This window comes from Coregonus clupeaformis, chromosome 17 (assembly GCF_020615455.1).
Source record: "Coregonus clupeaformis isolate EN_2021a chromosome 17, ASM2061545v1, whole genome shotgun sequence".
In the NCBI taxonomy this organism is placed as follows: Eukaryota; Metazoa; Chordata; class Actinopteri; order Salmoniformes; family Salmonidae; genus Coregonus; species Coregonus clupeaformis.
Window position 1 is genome coordinate 37,816,974 of NC_059208.1, and position 19,743 is coordinate 37,836,716.

At 40.1% G+C, this 19,743-nt stretch overlaps 2 protein-coding genes across 2 annotated transcripts in view; one reads left to right on the top strand and one right to left on the bottom strand.

Moving 5' to 3' along the window:
• LOC121586345 (CUB domain-containing protein 1) overlaps nucleotides 1–6,428 on the bottom strand; it is a 33,152-nt gene extending 26,724 nt beyond the window's left edge. The window contains exon 1 of the mRNA XM_041902963.2: nucleotides 6,252–6,428. Coding sequence (XP_041758897.2) covers nucleotides 6,252–6,321 — 70 coding nt within the window. The 5' untranslated portion in view covers nucleotides 6,322–6,428. The remainder of the gene's footprint in view (nucleotides 1–6,251) is intronic.
• Nucleotides 6,429–13,081: 6,653 nt separating this feature from the next.
• nrm (nurim) lies at nucleotides 13,082–15,082 on the top strand. Its single transcript, XM_041901874.2, has 4 exons — nucleotides 13,082–13,336; nucleotides 13,819–14,012; nucleotides 14,139–14,315; nucleotides 14,683–15,082. Exons 1-4 carry the CDS (start codon nucleotides 13,186–13,188, stop codon nucleotides 14,986–14,988), a joined length of 828 nt encoding a protein of 275 aa, XP_041757808.1. The 5' UTR covers nucleotides 13,082–13,185; the 3' UTR covers nucleotides 14,989–15,082.
• Nucleotides 15,083–19,743: the final 4,661 nt, after the last annotated feature.

Below are 19,743 nucleotides of genomic sequence, written 5' to 3' on the forward strand. Positions count from 1 at the left end.
CAGTTGACTACTTAAAAATGGTGAAAGTCCTCAATGGCTTGCCCATGCTAAAACTGGCTTTTAGGCACTGGAGTCCCCTTTCTATCTCTATGGATGGAATTCAACTCTTCCCCCATACTGTTAGGAGCATGTCCTACAACAACCTCTTCAGCTCATGCTCTACCAGCAGAGGGAAAATAAGCTTTTTAGGCTTGTTTTTTCTGTTGTCCAAAATGTCCCTTCAGTGTATGACTCCTAATCGATAATCAACCTATTGGACCAACACTTCTGGGCAACTGGCACTAAACACAAAGTAAAGCTTATCGGTTTCAAAATAGCAAGAAAAAGGCAGAAATATAATAGGGTTCGTTTCGATATTCGGTGTTGTGGGTACTTAGATATAGAGGCTAATAATTTAGTGTAATGTACACAAATGTATTACTTAAAAGGTTTGAACACGTTTTCTTTTTTTGTCTATCTTGAAAAGGGGGGTGGTCATTATTCACATGAGTATACACTAATTTCTCTCCCTCATGAAGAGGAAGGATAATGAAAGTTCACAGAAGTAACAAGTAATGGTAGACCTACCAATTAGGTATAGTGATTTTACTGATTTAAATTTTGTTGATGAACTAATAACTGATTAACACTAGAACCGCTGGGCCTCGATAGACCCCCCCGCCCTTCAAGCAAATGAGCAATCATTCTGACTGCAACATTCTAACAATGTAATTAATATATTGAATATTACCCATCGTAAAAAATAATCATTTGGTTGTGTTTATGAAGGCTTTTGTTAAACAAATATGATTTTCTATTTTATTTCAAATAACACAATAGCATTTGCATTCGTTTATGTTACTGTAGGCTATATAATTACTTTTTTAAAGCCAAAATTCAAGTGTTCAATCAATTTTATTTGTGGAGTGCCTTTGTTACACAACTATGAAACTGACAGCATATTTGTTCTTACACAGTAACAGCTTATTTTTATAACGACAAAATAAAAAATACCCCAACCACAAAGACGCGCGGTCAAATGATGAAAACATTAGTAGCCTGAACATCATTAGCGCCATGTGCCCTTGACACAAAAACAATAATGGCATTATAATGAATGTGTCGATATGACAGCAGTCAAAAATAGTCAATTCGTGTCAGCTCGTGCTTACAGTGCATTTGGAAAGTATTCAGACCCCTTGACTTCTTCCACATTTTGTTATGGAAAGTATTCAGACCCCTTGACTTCTTCCACATTTTGTTAAGTTACATCCTTATTGTAAAATTGATTTTTTTTTTATCAATAAAAACAGGGTTTTAGATATTTGCAAATGTATAAAATATTTAAAAACAGAAATACCTTATTTACATAAGTATTCAGACCCTCTACTATGAAACTCAAAATTGAGCTCAGGTGCATCCTGTTTCCATTGATCAGCTTGAGATTTTTCTACAACTTGGAGTCCACCTGTGGTAAATTCAATTGATTGGACATGATTTGAAAAGGCACACAATTGTCTATATAAGGTCCCACAGTTGACAGTGCATGTCAGAGCAAAAACCAAGCCATGAGGTCGAAGGAATTGTCTGCTTAGCTCCGAGACAAGATTGTGTCGAGGCACAGATCTGGGGAAGGGTACCAGAAAATGTCTGCAGCATTGAAGGTCCCCAAGAACACAGTGGCCTCCATCATTCTTAAATGGAAGAGGTTTGGAACCACCAAGACTCTTCCTAGAGCTTACCGCCCAGCCAAACTGAGCAATCGGGGGAGAAGGGCCTTGGTCAGGGAGATGACCAAGAACCCGATGGTCACTCTGACAGAGCTCCAGAGTTCTTCTGTGGAGATGGGAGAACCTTCCAGAAGGACAACCATCTCTGCAGCACTCCACCAATCAGGCCTTTATGGTAGAGTGGCCAGACGGAAGCCACTCCTCAGTAAAAAGGCACATGACAGCCCGCTTGGAGTTTGCCAAAAGGCACCTAAAGGTCTCTCAGACCATGAGAAACAAGATTCTCTGGTCTGATGAAACCAAGATTGAACTTTTTGGCCTGAATGCCAAGCGTCACGTCTGGAGAAAACCTTGCACCATCCCTACGGTGAAACATGGTGGTGCCAGCATCATGCAGTGGGGATGTTTTACAGCGGCAGGGACTGGGAGACTAGTCAGGATCGAGGGAAAGATGAACGGAGCAAAGTACAGAGAGATCCTTGATGAAAACCTGCTCCAGAGCGCTCAGGTCCTCAGACAACGACCCTAAGCATACAGCCAAGACAACGCAGGAGTGGCTTCGGGACAAGTCTCTGAATGTCCTTGAGTGGCCCAGCCAGAGCCCAGACTTGAACTCGATCGAACATCTCTGGATGAAAATAGCTGTGCAGCGACGCTCCCCATCCAACCTGACAGAGCTTGAGAGGATCTGCAGAGAAGAATGGGAGAAACTCCCCAAATACAGGTGTGCCAAGCTTGTAGCGTCATACCCAAGAAGACTCGAGGCTGTAATCGCTGCCAAAGGTGCTTCAACAAAGTACTGAGTAAAGGGTCTGAATACTAATGTAAATGTGATATTTCCGTTAATTTATTTTTTATACTTTTGCAAAAAAAATAAAAAAAACCTGTTTTGTTTTGTCATTGTGTGTAGATTGATGAGGGAAAAAAACTATTTAAATATATTTTAGAATAAGGCTGTAACGTAACAACATTTGGAAAAGTCAAGGGGTCTGAATACTTTCCAAATACACTGCATATTCTTTGCATCTTCACGCAATGGCATCAGTTGGATTTAATTTAGCTGTTATCCCTTGTCCTAACAGTTGACCCACATTTTTTAACTTTTACATACTTTTCTTTGGTTGTAGTGCGTAATAGTCTCCAGTTCTCTCTTTATTGTGTCCCCGTTGTGTTGTCATTCTTCAGCACAGCTGTGCAGGTGCCTTATTTTGCGCAGAGGGAGCCCCCATCTCACTTTGTTCATGGTGCCGGCCAGACTTGTTTTCTTTGCAAGCAAATTGTTCGCCAATGACAGTGAAGTTAAGAAATTGTCCATGGTGACATTTCTCCCCTTGCCAATGTAAGGTTACACAAGCCCCATCACCACATTCTCCGACACTCACTCAACTGCTGCAGATATTTTCCCAGATATTGAAAGCCATTGAACATGTACAGTTAGACACACTCTCGCTGTGTAGCCTACTCCAAGTAGGCCAGAGTAGACTGTTAAGACTGCTTTGAGTCGGTGGACTGATATAGGGTACATACCATTTTAAGATTATAATTAGAATGGATCAATACAATAGACTGGCCTGCCCTGATCTTCATTCACAATTGGTGATTACATATTTATGCATTGTTCGCTTCCCCTCGCTCATCAACTCACCCATTCTCCCTCTTACTTTACTTAATTTAATCTGTTGTTATAGGTGTGGAATTACACTGAACAAAAATATAAACGCAACATGCAACAATTTAAAAGATTTTACTGAGTTACAGTTCATTTAAGAAAATCAGTCAATTTAAATAAATTCATTAGGCCCTAACCTATGGATTTCACATGACTGGGAATACAGATATGCATCTGTTGGTCATAGATAAAGTACCTTTAAAAAAATGGTAGCGGCATGGATCACAAAACCAGTCAGCATCTGGTGTGACCACTCTTTACCTCATGCATTGCGACACATCTCCTTCACATAGAGTTGATCCAGCTGTTGATTGTGGCCTGTGGAATGTTGTTCCACTCCTCTTCAATGGCTGTGCGAAGTTGCTGGATATTGGCGGGAACTGAAACATGCTGTCGTACACGTCGATCCAAAGCATCCCAAACATGCTCAATGGGTGACATGTCTGGTGAGAACGCAGGCCATGTAAGAACTGGGACATTTTCAGCTTCCAGTAATTGTGTACAGATCCTTGCGACATGGGGCCCTGCATTGTTATGCTGAAACATGAGGTGATGGCGGCAGATGAATGGCACGACAATTGGCCTCTTCATGTTATCTCTGTGCATTCAAATTGCCATTGATCAAATAAAATTGTGTTCGTTGTCCGTAGCTTATGCCTGAACCCCACCACCACGGGGCACTCTGTTCACAACGTTGACATCAGAATACCGCTCACCCATACGACACCATACACACGTTTTCTAAAACGACGTTGGAGGTGGCTTATGGTAGAGAAATTAACATTCAGTTCTGGCAACAGCTCTGGTGGACATTCCTGCAGTCAGCATTCCAATTGCATGCTCCCTCTAAACTTGAGACATCTGTGGCATTGTGTTGTGTGACAAAACAGCACATTTTAGAGTAACCTTTTATTGTCCCCAGCACAAGGTGCACCTGTGTAATGATCATGCTGTTTAATCAGCTTCTTGATATGCCACACCTGTCAGGTGGATGGATTATCTTGGCAAAGGAGAAATGCTCACTAACAGGGATGCAAACAAATTTGTGGACAAAATTTTAGAGAAATAAGCTTTTTGTGCATATGGAACATTTCTGGGATCTTTTTTGTTCCTAGTTTTGTGAGGAATCACCCATATGTACTGTGTAGGCTCAGCTCACAATGGCCTCAGACTGTGTGAACATGAATGTAAATAAGAGGTATGTCAGGAACAAGATAGTAAATAGTAGTAAACAGTAAATCCATGTTTTGTATCAAGTGAGATATGCCTCTTGCATGTGTGTAGATCTTTGTATTGATCTTTGTCATCTACTTCTACATGTGGCCGTGCCCGCGTAGCATATAAACGACTAGTTCCGGCAAAGATGCTAGGAAATGCTAGATGTGCAGCAGCTAAGATGGCGAGGAACCTCCTTGCGCGATTTAAAACATTGATTTACTATCTTTCTGTGTTTTCTCTGGTGTTTGTAGAACCACCTGCAACTGGACACAGACATTTATAAGGTAACGGTCTTCCAGAATCGAGAACGAAGAGAGTATCGCCAATACCAGGTTAGCTGAAAAATCTATGGCGGCAGTTTGTATGGGCAAACCTGTAACGTCCACTAATGGACACAAAAAATCTGTTTATATCACATTATCTGGCGTACAAACTGTAGCAACAACATACCCTCAGCTGAGTATAACCCTTGCTTGTCTGCTATATAATTTACCCTTCATGTTTAGGTCCCCTCCTCCTCATTATAACATTATTCTCAATTTTTTTAGGTCCCCTCCTCTTCAATATAACATTATTCTACATCCTTTTTTTTTTTTTTTTTTTTTACAGGGCTGGGAATTGCCAGGGACGTCACGATTCGATATTATCATGATACTTAGGTGCCGATACGATATGTATTGCGATTGTCACGATTCTATATGTATTGTGATTGGATACTGTGATTTTATTGCGATTTGATGTTCCAAGCATATTGCTCACCATATGTCTGCTGCAGAGGGACAAGAGAGAGCCATGGGAAGAGGAGTTTTGATCAGTCATGGAAAGAAAAGTGCTGAAAACAAATTGGCTCCCTATTTAAAAAGTAGATATAGAACAAGCTATGAAGGAAAAATTCTGGAGTTTTGGTGCAGGTACAGCCAATTAACTAGCGCAACAATTATATTGCAATATTGTCAAAACGATGTATGATCAAAATAATTTCCCGATATGTAACTATCGAGCCCCTCCCACCCCACCATCAATCATTTCTAAGATCACTGTTTTCCAGAATCGAGAACAAAGAGCGTATGGAACCTGTAACGTCCACACATCTTTGGTTATTTATATCACATTATCTGGTGTGCAAACTCTAGCAATGTATGTTGCTTGCATGTTATGTGTTAGGCCTCACATTTCAGTGTCAACTCAATCAACATGATATCCGACACAAGTTGGAGAAAGATGTCTGACTATTTTAGTACAAATTGAGCCTAAGTGCAGTTTAAGTTCAGCCTTCTTTGTGTTCTATTGAAATGAACATCAGTATAAAGACGTCGTTTTCAGCTTTTCACTTCTCAGTTTTAAGTCTATCCTTCCTGTCTAACGTTAAATGTCATTTGTAAACTGTTTCCAATTGCAGTGGATCAAGAATATGCAGAATGCGGTTACAGATTACATGAAATACTTTCACAATCATGTATAATAATAAAACAATTCTCGCAAATATCAAACTAAAAACTTGTAAAACTGAAATATAATATAATTCTTAAGTTTATCGACATCATCATATTTTGCAACATTGTGAATATGTAAAGGCCACACTCAGTACATGATTTGTAACTTATTGTTAACGTCTGCTTGCTTTGTTTGAAAGGTTGTTTTGAATGTTCTCTCACCTGACAGGTTGAGGAGCAACAAAATCACAATTCCCAGGAGCTCTCGAGCGCAAATTGTAGTGAGCCGCATGTCCCCTGATAAAACGACCAAAAAATATTTCCGGATAAATGTTATCAAAACTACGATATTTGCTTTTTGTTAAAAAAAAATCGATGGCCGTGACAGACCATTAACTTCCTGATTTACATTACCTGTTTCACGCAGAGTGGGGGCGTGTAGGCTACCGTAAATCGGTCTGTCGAAACTTGACGGTAGATTATAGCCGTTGACAGGCTGGTCTCATAGACTACACGTAACATAGTAAACGAAAACCCGGGCCACTCAAATTAGTATATGTTAAGTTGTATGGTTACATAAGAAATACAGTTAATAAAGGCCAAAATTAAAGGAAGGTGGTTGGTCGGGTGTATAACCCAAAAGTTGCTTGTTCGAAACTCATCACGGACAACTTTAGCATTTTAGCTAATTAGTAACTTTGCAACTACTTACTACTTTTTAGCTACTTTGCAACTATTTAGCATGTTAGCTAACCCTTCCCCTAACCTTAACCCTTTAACCTAAGACCTAACCTTAACCCTAACCTTAACCTCTAGCCTAGCTAATGTTAGCCACCTAGCTAAGATTAGCATTAGCCACCTAGCTAATATTAACTACAACAAATTGGAATTTGTAACATATCATACGTATTGCAAATTCGTACCATATTGTACAAATTGCAGTTTGTAATATATCATACGAATTGTAATTCGTAACATATCATACGAAATGAATGATGGACATCCACAAATGAACACATACCATGCCTAATGTAACATATCATACTAATTTGAGTGTCCCAGATTTTTTAAACTATAGATGCGGTAAAGAGGTCAATCGAACTCGACCAAAACAATGGAATTTACATAGAAATGCGTGGAGGAAAGGGTGTGGGGGAAAGATCCTGAGTCTCCTCATTGCCTCCCAGCAAAATTAGCCCACATTTAGCCTACTGTTTATATGTGCATTTCACACTATGTTGAGGTAAAAATCAGAGTATAATGCTTGTATGGATGTCAACCAGTGGCGGTCAGTGCCGTTTAAGATGAGGGAGGACAATTGTTTTTTAATGAGCATCGCCTTATTTCTATTACAGCATATTGGATGACTCTCATTCATATTCCATTCACCCAGTTCAATGTAACAGCGATAGGTTTAGGCTACTACATGATACTCTAATTTTCCCTATACCCATCATGAGATTGCTACAACCTAGCCTATGAATGAAAGTTTACAACGTAGGTGCACACAGGTCGAGAGACACATTTGAGGTGACAAGACAGTGACACATGGACAGACAGTGACATTCAATACTGCCTTGCACACTCTTGCCTGCATCTAGCTGATATAGGGTGTAATCATTTCTCCAACAGGTATGTTTATCCTCGTTTTGTTCTGTTTGCTTCCGTTTAAGAAACTTTTTTCAACAGAATCCTCCCCGATCACGCGTAAACACAGTTCACTTTCATAGCAGCCACGTTGTATTCCTTCTTGCGTCTATGTGCACTTCTCCTCTCACCTCTTACCTTCGCTTGTGGACTTCAATGCACAACACATGTGCCCAGGCGAAAAAACCTTTCCAAGCCAAACCGCTACACACAGCCTACATCGTTGTCACCATATTAGCTAAAGTAACGTCATAGCTAATAGAACTAATGTGTTTTTAAACCCACTACAATCATGCAGTAACGTTAGTGTACAGTCAGTAAGCAGTTACACCGGCGGGCCCCGGTGGCAATTAATTAGTACAACCAAAAGCTTACCTTGACTTGGAAGAGTTCCAGTGTTGTGTTGGAAAGTCATAGCCAGCTAGCTAACATAGCAGCCCTCTGTTTGAGCAGGGTGTTTCAGTAGGCTAAACTAGCTAGCTGCATTTGCTAGCTAAGTAAGTGAAAGTGAAAGTGAAAAAAATTACGACAAATCTCTTTCTCTCTATTTCTCTCTTGCGTCTCCTTCATTTTGGAAGACATTAATTTGTTCAAAACTGTTCAACTATTGTCTTTCTCTCTATTTGAGTAAACTACTCACCATATTTTATACACTGCAGTGCTAGCTAGTTGTTGCTTATGCTTTCAGTACTAGATTAATTATTTGATCCTTTGATTGGGTGGAAAAATGTCAGTTCATGCTGCAAGAGCTCTGATGGGTTGGAGGACGTCCTCCAGAAGTTGTTATAATTACTGTGTAAGTCTATGGAAGGGGGTGAGAACCATGAGCCTCCTAGGTTTTGAATTGAAGTCAATGTACCCAGAGGAGGACGGAAGCTAGCTGTCCTCCGGCTACACCATGGTGCCACCCTACAGAGTGCTGTTGAGGCTACTGTAGACCTTCTTTGCAAAATAGTGTGTTTCAATAAACTATTTGGTGACGTGCTTATATTTAGTATAGTTTTATCTAAAAATGATAACTTTTGTAATGTTTTACTATTTTTATTGGTATGAAATTTACTGAGGAGGATGGCCTCCACTGATGTCAACCCCAACACATGGTCATGTCATCTTTACCAATCAACTGCATTACAGTTAAAAACGAATTTGACTACCACCGCCGATTTCTGTATGCTAGCTATGCTAACCAGCTTATACGAACTTCTTCTAAACCTGAAAAGGGACAACTTCTACATGTTATGCAGCAAAACAGCCAAACATATCAAAATCAGTAACCACATTGTGGACCAGTTACAATACATAAACCATGACAGATTTGACGAATATGCACTTTGTTTGATCAGATTTGTTGAATGAGCGCCAATTTGGTCAATGGAACGCCTGGTCAATGGACACCTTTACCGCATCTATGTTACGTCTACCCATGAGTCCAGGTTGCCGTTGAAGCCTTGACACCCTCTCTCTCTGTTTTAGTTTTATTGATGCCCTACAATGAATTCGAATATTTCATTAAAGTGACAAGACTGCATTTTAAAAGTGTGCAGCATTCTTTGGGCAAACATTGTGCATCCCTCATTGTGTGTTGTGTTGATTATATTGCAGAGGGAAGGCCCACTTCTAGGGTTATGTGTTATTTATTTTCTGTAACATCAATATTTTAGTAGACTGCGAAAGGGAGATTGTGTTTTCCCCAGACAATTAGAAAAAATAAAGAAGAAGGTGCAGTTTAGGCTATATTTTTTTATTTTACAGAATGCTTATGACATGTTTAGATATAGGCTAACCTGTGTTATTTGTTACAAAGTATTACCAAGTAGATATACTTCATAAACCACAGTATCTGCCACAGTGTCATCATGTATCAGGGTTTTTTTCAGTGGACCTGTGGCTTTTCTCTCACTGCACTATTGAGACATCCTCCTGCCTCCACATGCCTTATGCCATATGAGCTAGCATTCCTGAGATGGAGCCCAGGGCACAAGATAGGAACCCTAGGAAGACCACATGAGGGCAGCAACACACAACTAATGGTCACTGATTAAAGTAACTGCCCAGTGTTTCCTAATTTCTATTAAATATTACCTATAATTACTTACAATTTATGCTTTGGCCACAAATACAAGTATAGGACGAGTCAACAACACTATTTGGGTATGAGTTAACAGAATATTAACTTTTAAAAGTGAGATTTTTACCGGACAGTTACTTTAAATGAGCAAGCTATCAACAGGTGGGAGAAGTGGGAGCTCAGGATGATAGAGGAGTTTCCCACTAGTAATTACCAGTTGGAAGGCCGTTCAAGTGGATTTTCCCCAGTCGTACGTGGTTAATTCCCACTTCCCACTTGGTTACGAACGCAGCATAATTTATCTCCTTCTCCCCCCTGCTATGTTGTTCCAAATATCTCAAAGCTTTGCTCAACCCTGGGGCGGCAGGTAGCTTAGTGGTTAAGAGCGTTGTGCCAGTAACCGAAAGGTCGATGGTTCTAATCCCCGAGCCGACTAGGTGAAAAATCTGTCGATGTGCCCTTGAGCAAGGCACTTAACCTGCGAATGTCTGCTAAATGACGTAAATGTAAACCCTAAGTTGTTGAGTGGCCAGCTGGCCTCGTCTGTCCTTTCTCAGCCAGTCCTACCCCTCTCTGCAGAAGCCAGTGGGCTAGCTGGCCCCAAAGGGAGACCAGCAGACCACAAGCTCCTCTTGATCTCCTATAAACCCAGACAGGGGCTCCCCTTACAGCCAGAGACTCTGCTGTCATGCACCAGACATAAAATTAGAAGCTCACATAGAGAGGCTTCTGGAAGTGGAGATGGACTCCCAGACCAGTACCGACATCTACTTTGGTAAGGCAGATATCAAAACCACAGCTTTGGTCGAACGTTATATTTTATACTGTAGCAAGCAACAGCATACCTGTTTTATGTTGGGGTACTCTATTCTGGTATTTAACAGCTCTTGATAGCTCTGCAGTGTGTGATTGTGTGCTTGGCTGCTTGCATTTGTGATTGGGGAAAGGATCAGGTGTCAGAGTATTTCAGTTGACCGTGCAGCTCTTGCTGGAGGATCGAGGGATACTGAAAGAAACATGTGGTTACAGTGTGTAGTTTGTGTGTATTCCTGTTTTGTGTGCATTGTGTGTGTGGTCTGCCATTTTCAGGGAGCTGTGTAAGATGCAGTGAAGCAGTATATGGTGTTGGCCGGGCTTGCCAGGCGATGGGAAAGCTATACCATGACACCTGCTTCACCTGCAGTGCTTGCAGTGAGTACATTTACATTTACATTTACGTCATTTAGCAGACGCTCTTATCCAGAGCGACTTACAAATAGGTGCATTCACCTTATAGCCAGTGGGATCACCACTTCACAATGTTTTTTTTGTTTTTGTTTTTTTGTTTTTGGGTTGGGGTTTGGGTTGGGGTAAGGGGGGGTAGAAGGATTACTTTATCCTATCCCAGGTATTCCTTAAAGAGGTGGGGTTTCAAATGTCTCCGGAAGGTGGTGAGTGACTCCGCTGTCCTGGCGTCGTGAGGGAGCTTGTTCCACCATTGGGGTGCCAGAGTAGACCTATACATGTCATGCATCTATTCTACACACAAACATGCACACAAAAAAACAAATGTCATTTCATTAACAGCCCTCCCTGTTTTAATTCAGCTGTGTTTTGGTTATAGTTGTGGCTATTCAGACTGGAATACTTTTCACCCCACCCCACACTCTCTCACTATCCCTCATTTGAACTCTCTTTCATGTTAAGGTCAAACACTAAAAGGCAGGCCATTTTACTACATGTCAGGAATAATCTTTTGTGAAGATGACTTCCTGGTAAGCATCTCAATGTCTTTAAATCAGATATCAGTTAAGTGTGTGGTTCTGGTTCTTCATTTTTATGCAAAGGACATTCAGTATATTCAAACGTATTCAATTAGTTAATCAATTACTGTCTCTTGTTATGAGAATTTGATGAAATATACTTTATTTTTCAATTACTTTGAAAGTACTCAGGTGCTCGTGAGTCTCCAGAATTCTGTAATGTCTGTGGATATTTAATAAAATAAATGGTGAGTAGATTAATGAGAATATGAGGGTAGATTTGTTTGTATGTGCTTGTGTTAGTGTTGAGCAAAGTAGTACATAAAAGAGAGTGTGTTTTCCCATTATGTGACCTCTCCACACTCAATCTAACCAGGTACTACAGGCTCTTGGGAATTCCTACCATCTTGCCTCCTTTCGATATGTCACCTGTAATGAGAGCCTAGAAGGAATGCCCTTCACTGTGGACACCGACAACATTACTTACATTTTAGTAATTTAGCAGACGCTCTTATCCAGAGCGACTTACATTTAGTGAGTGCATACACTTTTCATACTGGCCCCCCGTGGGAAACGAACACAACCCTGGCATTGCAAGCGCCATGCTCTACCAACTGAGCTACAGGGGACTAACAGGTTTACTGTGTCAGAGACTACCACAGGTGAGTTTGACTGCATTGCTACTCCAACACAATGAGCAAGACCATCACACACCCTTAAATCAACATCAACACCCTGTCACAGACACACCCTCATACAGCATAGCAATAATGATTAATCTATTACCACAATTGAGTCAATCACATTTCTCTATTTCATTTACATCTTGTCCTTTTATTCTCAGACTTCTGGCACCTAGCTGTGCGACTTGTGGCCAGCCAATTCTGCCATCTGAGGTTAGCTATGATATCTTGCTTTTGAATGTTTGAGCAGGTTCTAACTAAAAGCATGGTATAATAGCCTGGGTGCCAGTTGTTTCTGCGCTCATCCAAGCAGACTGGCACACAGGCTATGATATAAGGCTATTTGGTGCATGTGTTTATAATTAGTTGTCTGTCCAGAAAAGGATCTGAACCTCTGTCTGTATATCTGTCTTGCCTTAGGGTTCAAGAGAGTCCATCCGGGTAGTGGCCTTGGACAGAAGTTACCATGTGGAGTGCTATCACTGTGAGGTTGATTTGATTTGATGTTTGATTGGGAGATTAACCTACACATGAGAATCAGAGAGGTGTACCACGAGATGCTGACCTGGGCTTTCTTTTGAATACATTTGATATTGTACTGTACAAAATGAATCATATGTTGATTTTTCTGTCCATTTTGTGAGGCTTTTATGTGAATAATAATATAAATAAAAAAGTTCAAAGTAAGAAAGGGTCTCCTTTATTGGACAGGTATGTACTGTATGAGCATTGAGTAAGCCAAATGAAAGTTATTTACATCCTCGTGGGATTCGAACCCAGGTCTCTCCTCTTCAAGCTACTTTGTATAAACTTTAGTTATGGTCAACAGCGACATCGAGTGTTAATATTTGTCCCTACCGCTCACCTCCCGGAAGAAACTACACAGTAGTAAGGTAAGGGTTATGGTTACGGTTAAGGTTACGGTACGTCCCAAGGATCCCAGATAGCAAAGATAAGAGAGAAAGAGGCGACGCCTCTTGTTTTTGCTGCCTAATGAGGAAAAAGTCAATATTGAAATGGCGTCAGTCACGGCTCGTGGTATGACCCTTTGCATCTTGGCGCTGTTAAACTTTGTCTTCGTTTTTATAACCGGTGCAGACTTTGTTCGTTTTATCTCATTTCGAGCGATATATCATAACATCACTGGAGAGTCGCCACTGTGTCAAGGTATGTTTCCTGATTCTTTGGTAGAGGGTTGTGTGTTCATCAGAAAAAGTAGCAAATTCTGGTCTCAAACTATACAAAAGGTTCACAGCTGTTGCAATTTCCGGAGACATTGTTACAGTAGCAAGTTAGAATGTTTTTCGAATGTTTCATTCATCTCAATAAATTATTTTGGAACTGGAAAAAAGTCGAAAGTACTGCAGTCGAAACCGTACGCTGTGCGCGAGATGTGATGTGCATGTGCAAACCAATGTTAGCTGAACAAGGCCCGGTATCCCAAAATGATCTTAAGGCTATGTTCATCGTTAGAACCAATGCTTTTGGGAAACAGGGCCCAGCCTGACTAACAAGATCATTTCAACATGGGAATTCATCATTATACTTTGCTCAAATACTTTGTAGTTGTCTTCCACTGATAATCAACAACACCTAACCTACCACGCCATATCCTTATCTCTCTGTCCATATTTCTATACTTTATATAGACTCTGTACCATGGTCTGTAGCCTTGCGGGACAGCTCTGTTCTCAAGTCTGTGGTTGTGGATCTGGGGCTTCTGGGGCTTTTTACTGTCCAGCACAGTCTATTGGCCTGGGCTCCAGTCAAGCAGGCCTGCCAGTCTGTCCTGGGGGTATTGAACCGGGCCATGTACTGCTCCACCACTGCTCTGGCTCTCCAGGTAACACACACACACACTTTCATTTATGCAATCTTATGGTCTTAAAAAAGGGAGAATTATGAGAGACAATTCTACATTTGAATACCCCTTTTGCTGTCCAACTTGACTGTCTTGTCCCTGTTATAGATATTGATGCATTACTGGCAGCCTGTGACGGATGCTCCCTGTCTGTGGTCAGTACGTAATGCCCCATGGAATACCTGGTTCCCACTGCTCTGTTTCACCCTGCACTTCCTCTGCTGGTCCATCATCTGCAGTATACTGCTGATCTTTGACTATCCTGAACTACTGGGCATCAAGCAGGTAAAGTAAACCCATGCAGAGTAAGATTGCAGTCACGTGTTTGCGATCAGAGGACTACTAGTTTGAGGCCAGTAAGGGGACAGGGACAGTGGAGGAAATGATACTGTTCACTTTGACACTGGTTACACCGAAGCATTTTCATGCATCACATTGTATTAGGCCTACAATTTAAAAAATCTGCATGAATTCTCTCTTTGATGTGATACCAAAGCTGAAATTACCCTGATAAAATTATTCATTTGTCAGCAATTGAATGATTAAGAATATCCTTCTGATTTAAATATAAATAACTGGTTTAATATCTGCAATAAGTAATTTTTCCCTTTCTCCCGGTCTCCCTCCATCCTCCCTCTTCCATCCCTCTCAGGTTTATTATGAGTGTCTTGGTTTGGGAGACCCTCTGGCTCTCAAGTCCCCCCGGGCTCAGCGTCTCTTTGCCCACCTGCGTCACCCAGTGTGTGTGGAGCTGGCTGTGGTGCTGTGGCTCCTCCCTGCACTGCCCCTGGACAGGCTGCTGCTGGCGGGGAGTCTTTCGGCCTACCTGGCCCTGGCTCACTCCCTGGATACACAGGACTGTGCCTACCTCAGTGTCCAGCTGCATAGCAAACTGCGTCTCTTCTCTTTGCCACAGGAGGGCACTGCTCAGAACAATAACAACCACAAGGAAGAGTGAATTGAAGTCATGGGTGTTAAAAGCTAGGTTTCCATCCAATTGCCGATACATAAGAATATTCTAAAATCCACATAAAAACAATATGCACATTTTCCCACCAAAGATGTTTCCATCAAATTGACTTGTTTGGGATAAAAGACTGCGTGATGACGTGGTGCACATAAAAATACCTTTTGCGGTTAAATTCACATTTCCCGAATGAAAAATACCAGTTCAACGGGTTTCCATCGCATTTTCAACTGTACTGATGGTTTTCTCACACAAAAAAATTGCGTTATACTGCGTGTGCCCACTCTTGTATTGGCAAGTGTGCTCTAGCCAACAGCTCGCAGATACAGTGCGGGTACATGAGATTAGTATGGGCAAAAGAGCGAGATTATTTATATTTGTCAAACGGCACCCTAGCATCGATGATCATGTCACCAGAATAAGACCCAAGATATTTATTGGAAAGGAGCTTCAAGCTCATCACGTTACACTTTCACCACCCTGTGAAGTTCATAATTTATTCGTCTGTATCTTAATAAACTGCATGCTTTTCCGACGAGTCGTAGTGGAAGGACCACACATGTTATCGCGTGACTCCAAGTTTACTTCTATGTGATGGTTATTATATCAATATTTGCGCATAAAAGCGTTTCCACTGACATTTCTTGCATAATTAATTTTACAGACACAAAAAGATCCCACCTTGTCTAGCGTATTTTGTTTTGTTGACATTTGAAAAGTTTACAGACAAATGTTCTGTTTCCATCAGGGCTGTCATAAAAAAATGTTATCCAACATGTACTTTACTCACATAAAAAGGTTGGATGGAAACCTGGTTATAGAGAGCAATAGTAATGGCATCTTTTCGTAGGCACTAACTCCTCCATGGCTCGTTGGTCAAAGCCTATGGGGAAATTAATTTTTTTGGGGGCTCAACGTTGAATATAAGGTCTGTGGTAAACACAGGCTTAGGAGATCTTATAGGTTTTGTTCTATGAGATAATCTTCATCAGCTAATGTCACTTTCTGTGAATTTTTAAGCATTTATGTAATAAAAACAAGCACATAAATTCCAATTTCCTTTCCAAATTGAAAGGCATTGGAAGAGAATTGGCATTAGAATTTAATTTCATTGGACTTTCTGAATTGACAGGAATTGAAATGGTATTGACCCCAACCCTGGTTATCTCATAGAACAAAACGTATAAGATCTCCTAAGCCTGTGTTAACCTCAGACTCTATTTTCGGTGTTTATCCCAAAACCCCATTTCCCCCATAGGAATGGCTGAATGAACCAAAGGTAACTCATTTCCATTTTTTTGGGGACTACAAGCTGGTGAGCTTTATTACAACACATACATGAATGCGATTAGATGGGACATTTGTGTGGCTACACACAGCAATTTACAAAAGTACACATTGCAGTTGTTTGTTAACTTCACTTGGTAGGGGTAACACTGTGTTGATTTTACAAAATAATCAGATTCAGAACATCTGTAAATATGCCACCAAGCATTTAGGCATAGCTTTTAACATCAATGTATTTATGAGTAATTACTCAGAATATTGTAAAAAAAAAAATTCTAAAATAGTATATTTTTATATAGCCTATGAACATACCATGACCTTTTGCATTCCACCACCAAGTGCCAACTCATAGAGATCCTATTACATTTCTAGAAGGGCTATGTCATAAACCGTGAAAGTTCCAGAATGGAGTAAAAATGGTGGCCATATTGGTCAGGGAGAAATCCAAACCAGTCTAATTGGAATGAATGGCAGTAGAGGTATAATCCTGACTTTAATTATGCAGGGAAATAAAAGTAAGGCATATGACATCAGAAATTGTGTAATAGAATTATTGCCAACCTAAAATATTGTCATAATTATAAATACAGTTTATAGGGGTTTTATACACATTTTCTGTATAACTAGCCTCTAAAATATATGTAAACAGACCATAAATGTCTACATTTTTGTTTTCTTGGAAAGCTGTGAGTGCTATTATATATACTTTGTGCATTTACAACTTGTCTTAAGTTCTATCATCAACTGATTTCAGCCAGTGTATGGCTGTGGGTTGACTGCATTGTTTGAATGGAATGTTGGCATATTGGCAGTTAATTTGAAAAATAAATCATTTCTCTAAAACTGGCTAGCTGTTCCTTTCCTATGTCCCCCCCACACACATTCTGTCACATTTGAAGTGTGTCTTTGTCTTATCCTTTTCTCTCTATCATCATTGTTTTATTGCGCTGTGTCCTTGATATATCCTTTGTGTTGCAGTAATTGCTGCAGTAAATCAATGTATAAGGATTTGAATAGCTGAATTCCTTCCAATTCCAATAGATTAATTGTATTGTGAACATGGATTATAGGAGAGGATAAGGTATTCATTGTTTAGTTATTTTATATTAGGTCTAATTACAGCATATTTTTTAACTACATGGATTAATTTAATAAGATGTTATATAGGTGAAACTACCTTGGAGCAAACTATTCATGTGATGCCATATTTTCATCAGTTTGGTACCAACACAATAAGTTAATTGTTACACTGGAACAAATTATAAGCAACTACAACAAAATATCTAAATAAATGCAAGCCGTAATGTATTTTTTTCCTATTGTCATTTTTTGTAATTCTTTATTTTTTAGAGTTAATTTAAGTTTGATTTAGGCTCTTACCATTGATGTAGGCCAGGGGTATTCAACTTACCCTACGAAGTTCAGAGCCTGCTGGTTTTCTGTTCTACCTGATAATGAATTACACCCATCTGGTGTCCCATGTCTCAATCTCTGATTAGAGGGGAATGATGAAAAAAAGCAGTGGAACTGGCTTCAAGGTTCAGAGTTGAGTTTGAGGGATGTAGGCAATTATCTTATACATGATTCATCAACTGTCTGATCTGGGAAAGTAAAACATTTTTGGAACCTGTCCTATAGGACTTTATCCAATCGGATTCCAATACAAAAATCCAGTAGTAAAATCCTATCAGATTTTGGAACCAGTCCTATTGGACTCCTATAGGATTCTATCCTATAGGATTCCAATAAAGAATCCATTAGAAAAGTCCTATCAGATTTTGGACACAGTTCTATTGGACTGTTATTCCCAGATTCCATGTGGTTAGTTTCAACAGGACGTGTAACCCGACCTGCCCCTCTCATTCTATTGATTTCAACATGATATCAATATGAGTGATTAACATAAGTGTTGCGTTTCTCTTTCCGTTTTGGCTACCACCAAATCAAAATGCATCACTCCGAAATGTAGCTGGTTGTCTTCAGCAGGTTGTCCTCTAACAAGTGATGTAAACAATATTTCCAGTTTCCATGTGGTTTTTGAGTTGTGTTAGTTTCAACAGCGCATACAACCTGATTTCCCCAATAATCAATATGAGTGATTAATTGCCACTTGTCAAAACAACAGGGTTTTGGTGCATATGCAGTTTATAAGGTGCTCGTTAAAAAAAATACAAAATTGTGGCACATGTATGTGTAGGTAGTACATTTTATGTTTATGTTTTCAATATATCACAAACTGTTTATTGATTTGAACACTTCAAAACTGTGTTTTGACATTGGGCTATTTATCAAAAGTTATTGTCAACAGGAAGCAGCAACAGCCTAATTTTCGTCAGGAACATAAGGAAACAACTACTGTACTCACAATTCATGCATTTACGCACAGCAAAGTGTAGGATAAAACAGTTAGAATAATAATGTTAGAAAACCTGAGGTTCTCCGCACAGCCACAGGTGGCACACTAAATTTGGGAGTTAGGCTAACACTGACGAGCTCGTGCTTGCTGTGACGTTAAAACTCTTAAAGGAACAGTCATTCTCACAGGTGAATAAAACAGAAATTAATATAGAACTGTTGTTTCCAATCAACGAAAATGTAATTAATGTTGTTGTATTGTACTGGAATTAATGACAACAAACTACTGAACAAAAATATAAACGCAAAATGCAACAATTTCAACAATTTTGCTGAGTTACAGCTCATACAAGGAAATCAGTCAATTGAAATACATTCATTAGGCCCTAATCTATGGATTTCACATGACTGGGCAGGGGAGCAGCCATGGTAGGGCATAGGACCCCCCACTTGGGAGCCAGGCCGACCCACTGGGGAGCCAGGCCCAGCCAATCAGAATGAGTTTTCCCCACAAAAGGGCTTTTTTACAGACAAAAATACTCCTCCGCAGCCCCACAGTTGAAGAAGCCGGATGTGGAGGTCCTGGACTGGCATGGTTACATGTGGTCTGCGGTTGTGAGGCCGGTTGGACGTACTGCCAAATTCTCTAAAACGACGTTGGAGGCGGCTTATGGTAGAGAAATTAACATTTAATTATCTGTCAAAAGCTCTGGTGGGACAAAACAGCACATTTTAGAGTGGCCTTTTATTATCCTGTGTAATGATCATGCTGTTTAATTAGCTTCTTGATATCGCACACCTGTCAGGTGGATTATCTTGACAAAGGATAAAATGCTCACTAACAGGGATATAAACAAATTTGTGCACAAAATTGGAGAGAAATAAGCTTTTTGTGCATATGGAACATTTCTGGGATCTTTTATTTCAGCTCATGAAACATGGGACCAGCTGTTGCAGTGTATAATTTGATGGGTTCAATTAAGGAAAATATGTTCTAATTGTCACGCCCTGGCTCTGGGGACTCTTGTATGTTGAGCCAGGGTGTTAGTTTCTTTGTGTAGTGTCTATGTTTTGTTTTCTATGTTCTGTTCTAGGTTATGTGTT

What these genes read in the sequence shown, in the direction of transcription:
- nrm (XM_041901874.2), top strand. Translation starts at nt 13,186, where the DNA reads ATGGCGTCAGTCACGGCTCGTGGTATGACCCTTTGCATCTTGGCGCTG. An exon ending in CCACTGCTCTGGCTCTCCAG is followed by an intron (nt 14,013 to 14,138) that starts GTAACACACACA and finishes TCCCTGTTATAG; the next exon opens with ATATTGATGCATTACTGGCA. An exon ending in AACTACTGGGCATCAAGCAG is followed by an intron (nt 14,316 to 14,682) that starts GTAAAGTAAACC and finishes CATCCCTCTCAG; the next exon opens with GTTTATTATGAGTGTCTTGG.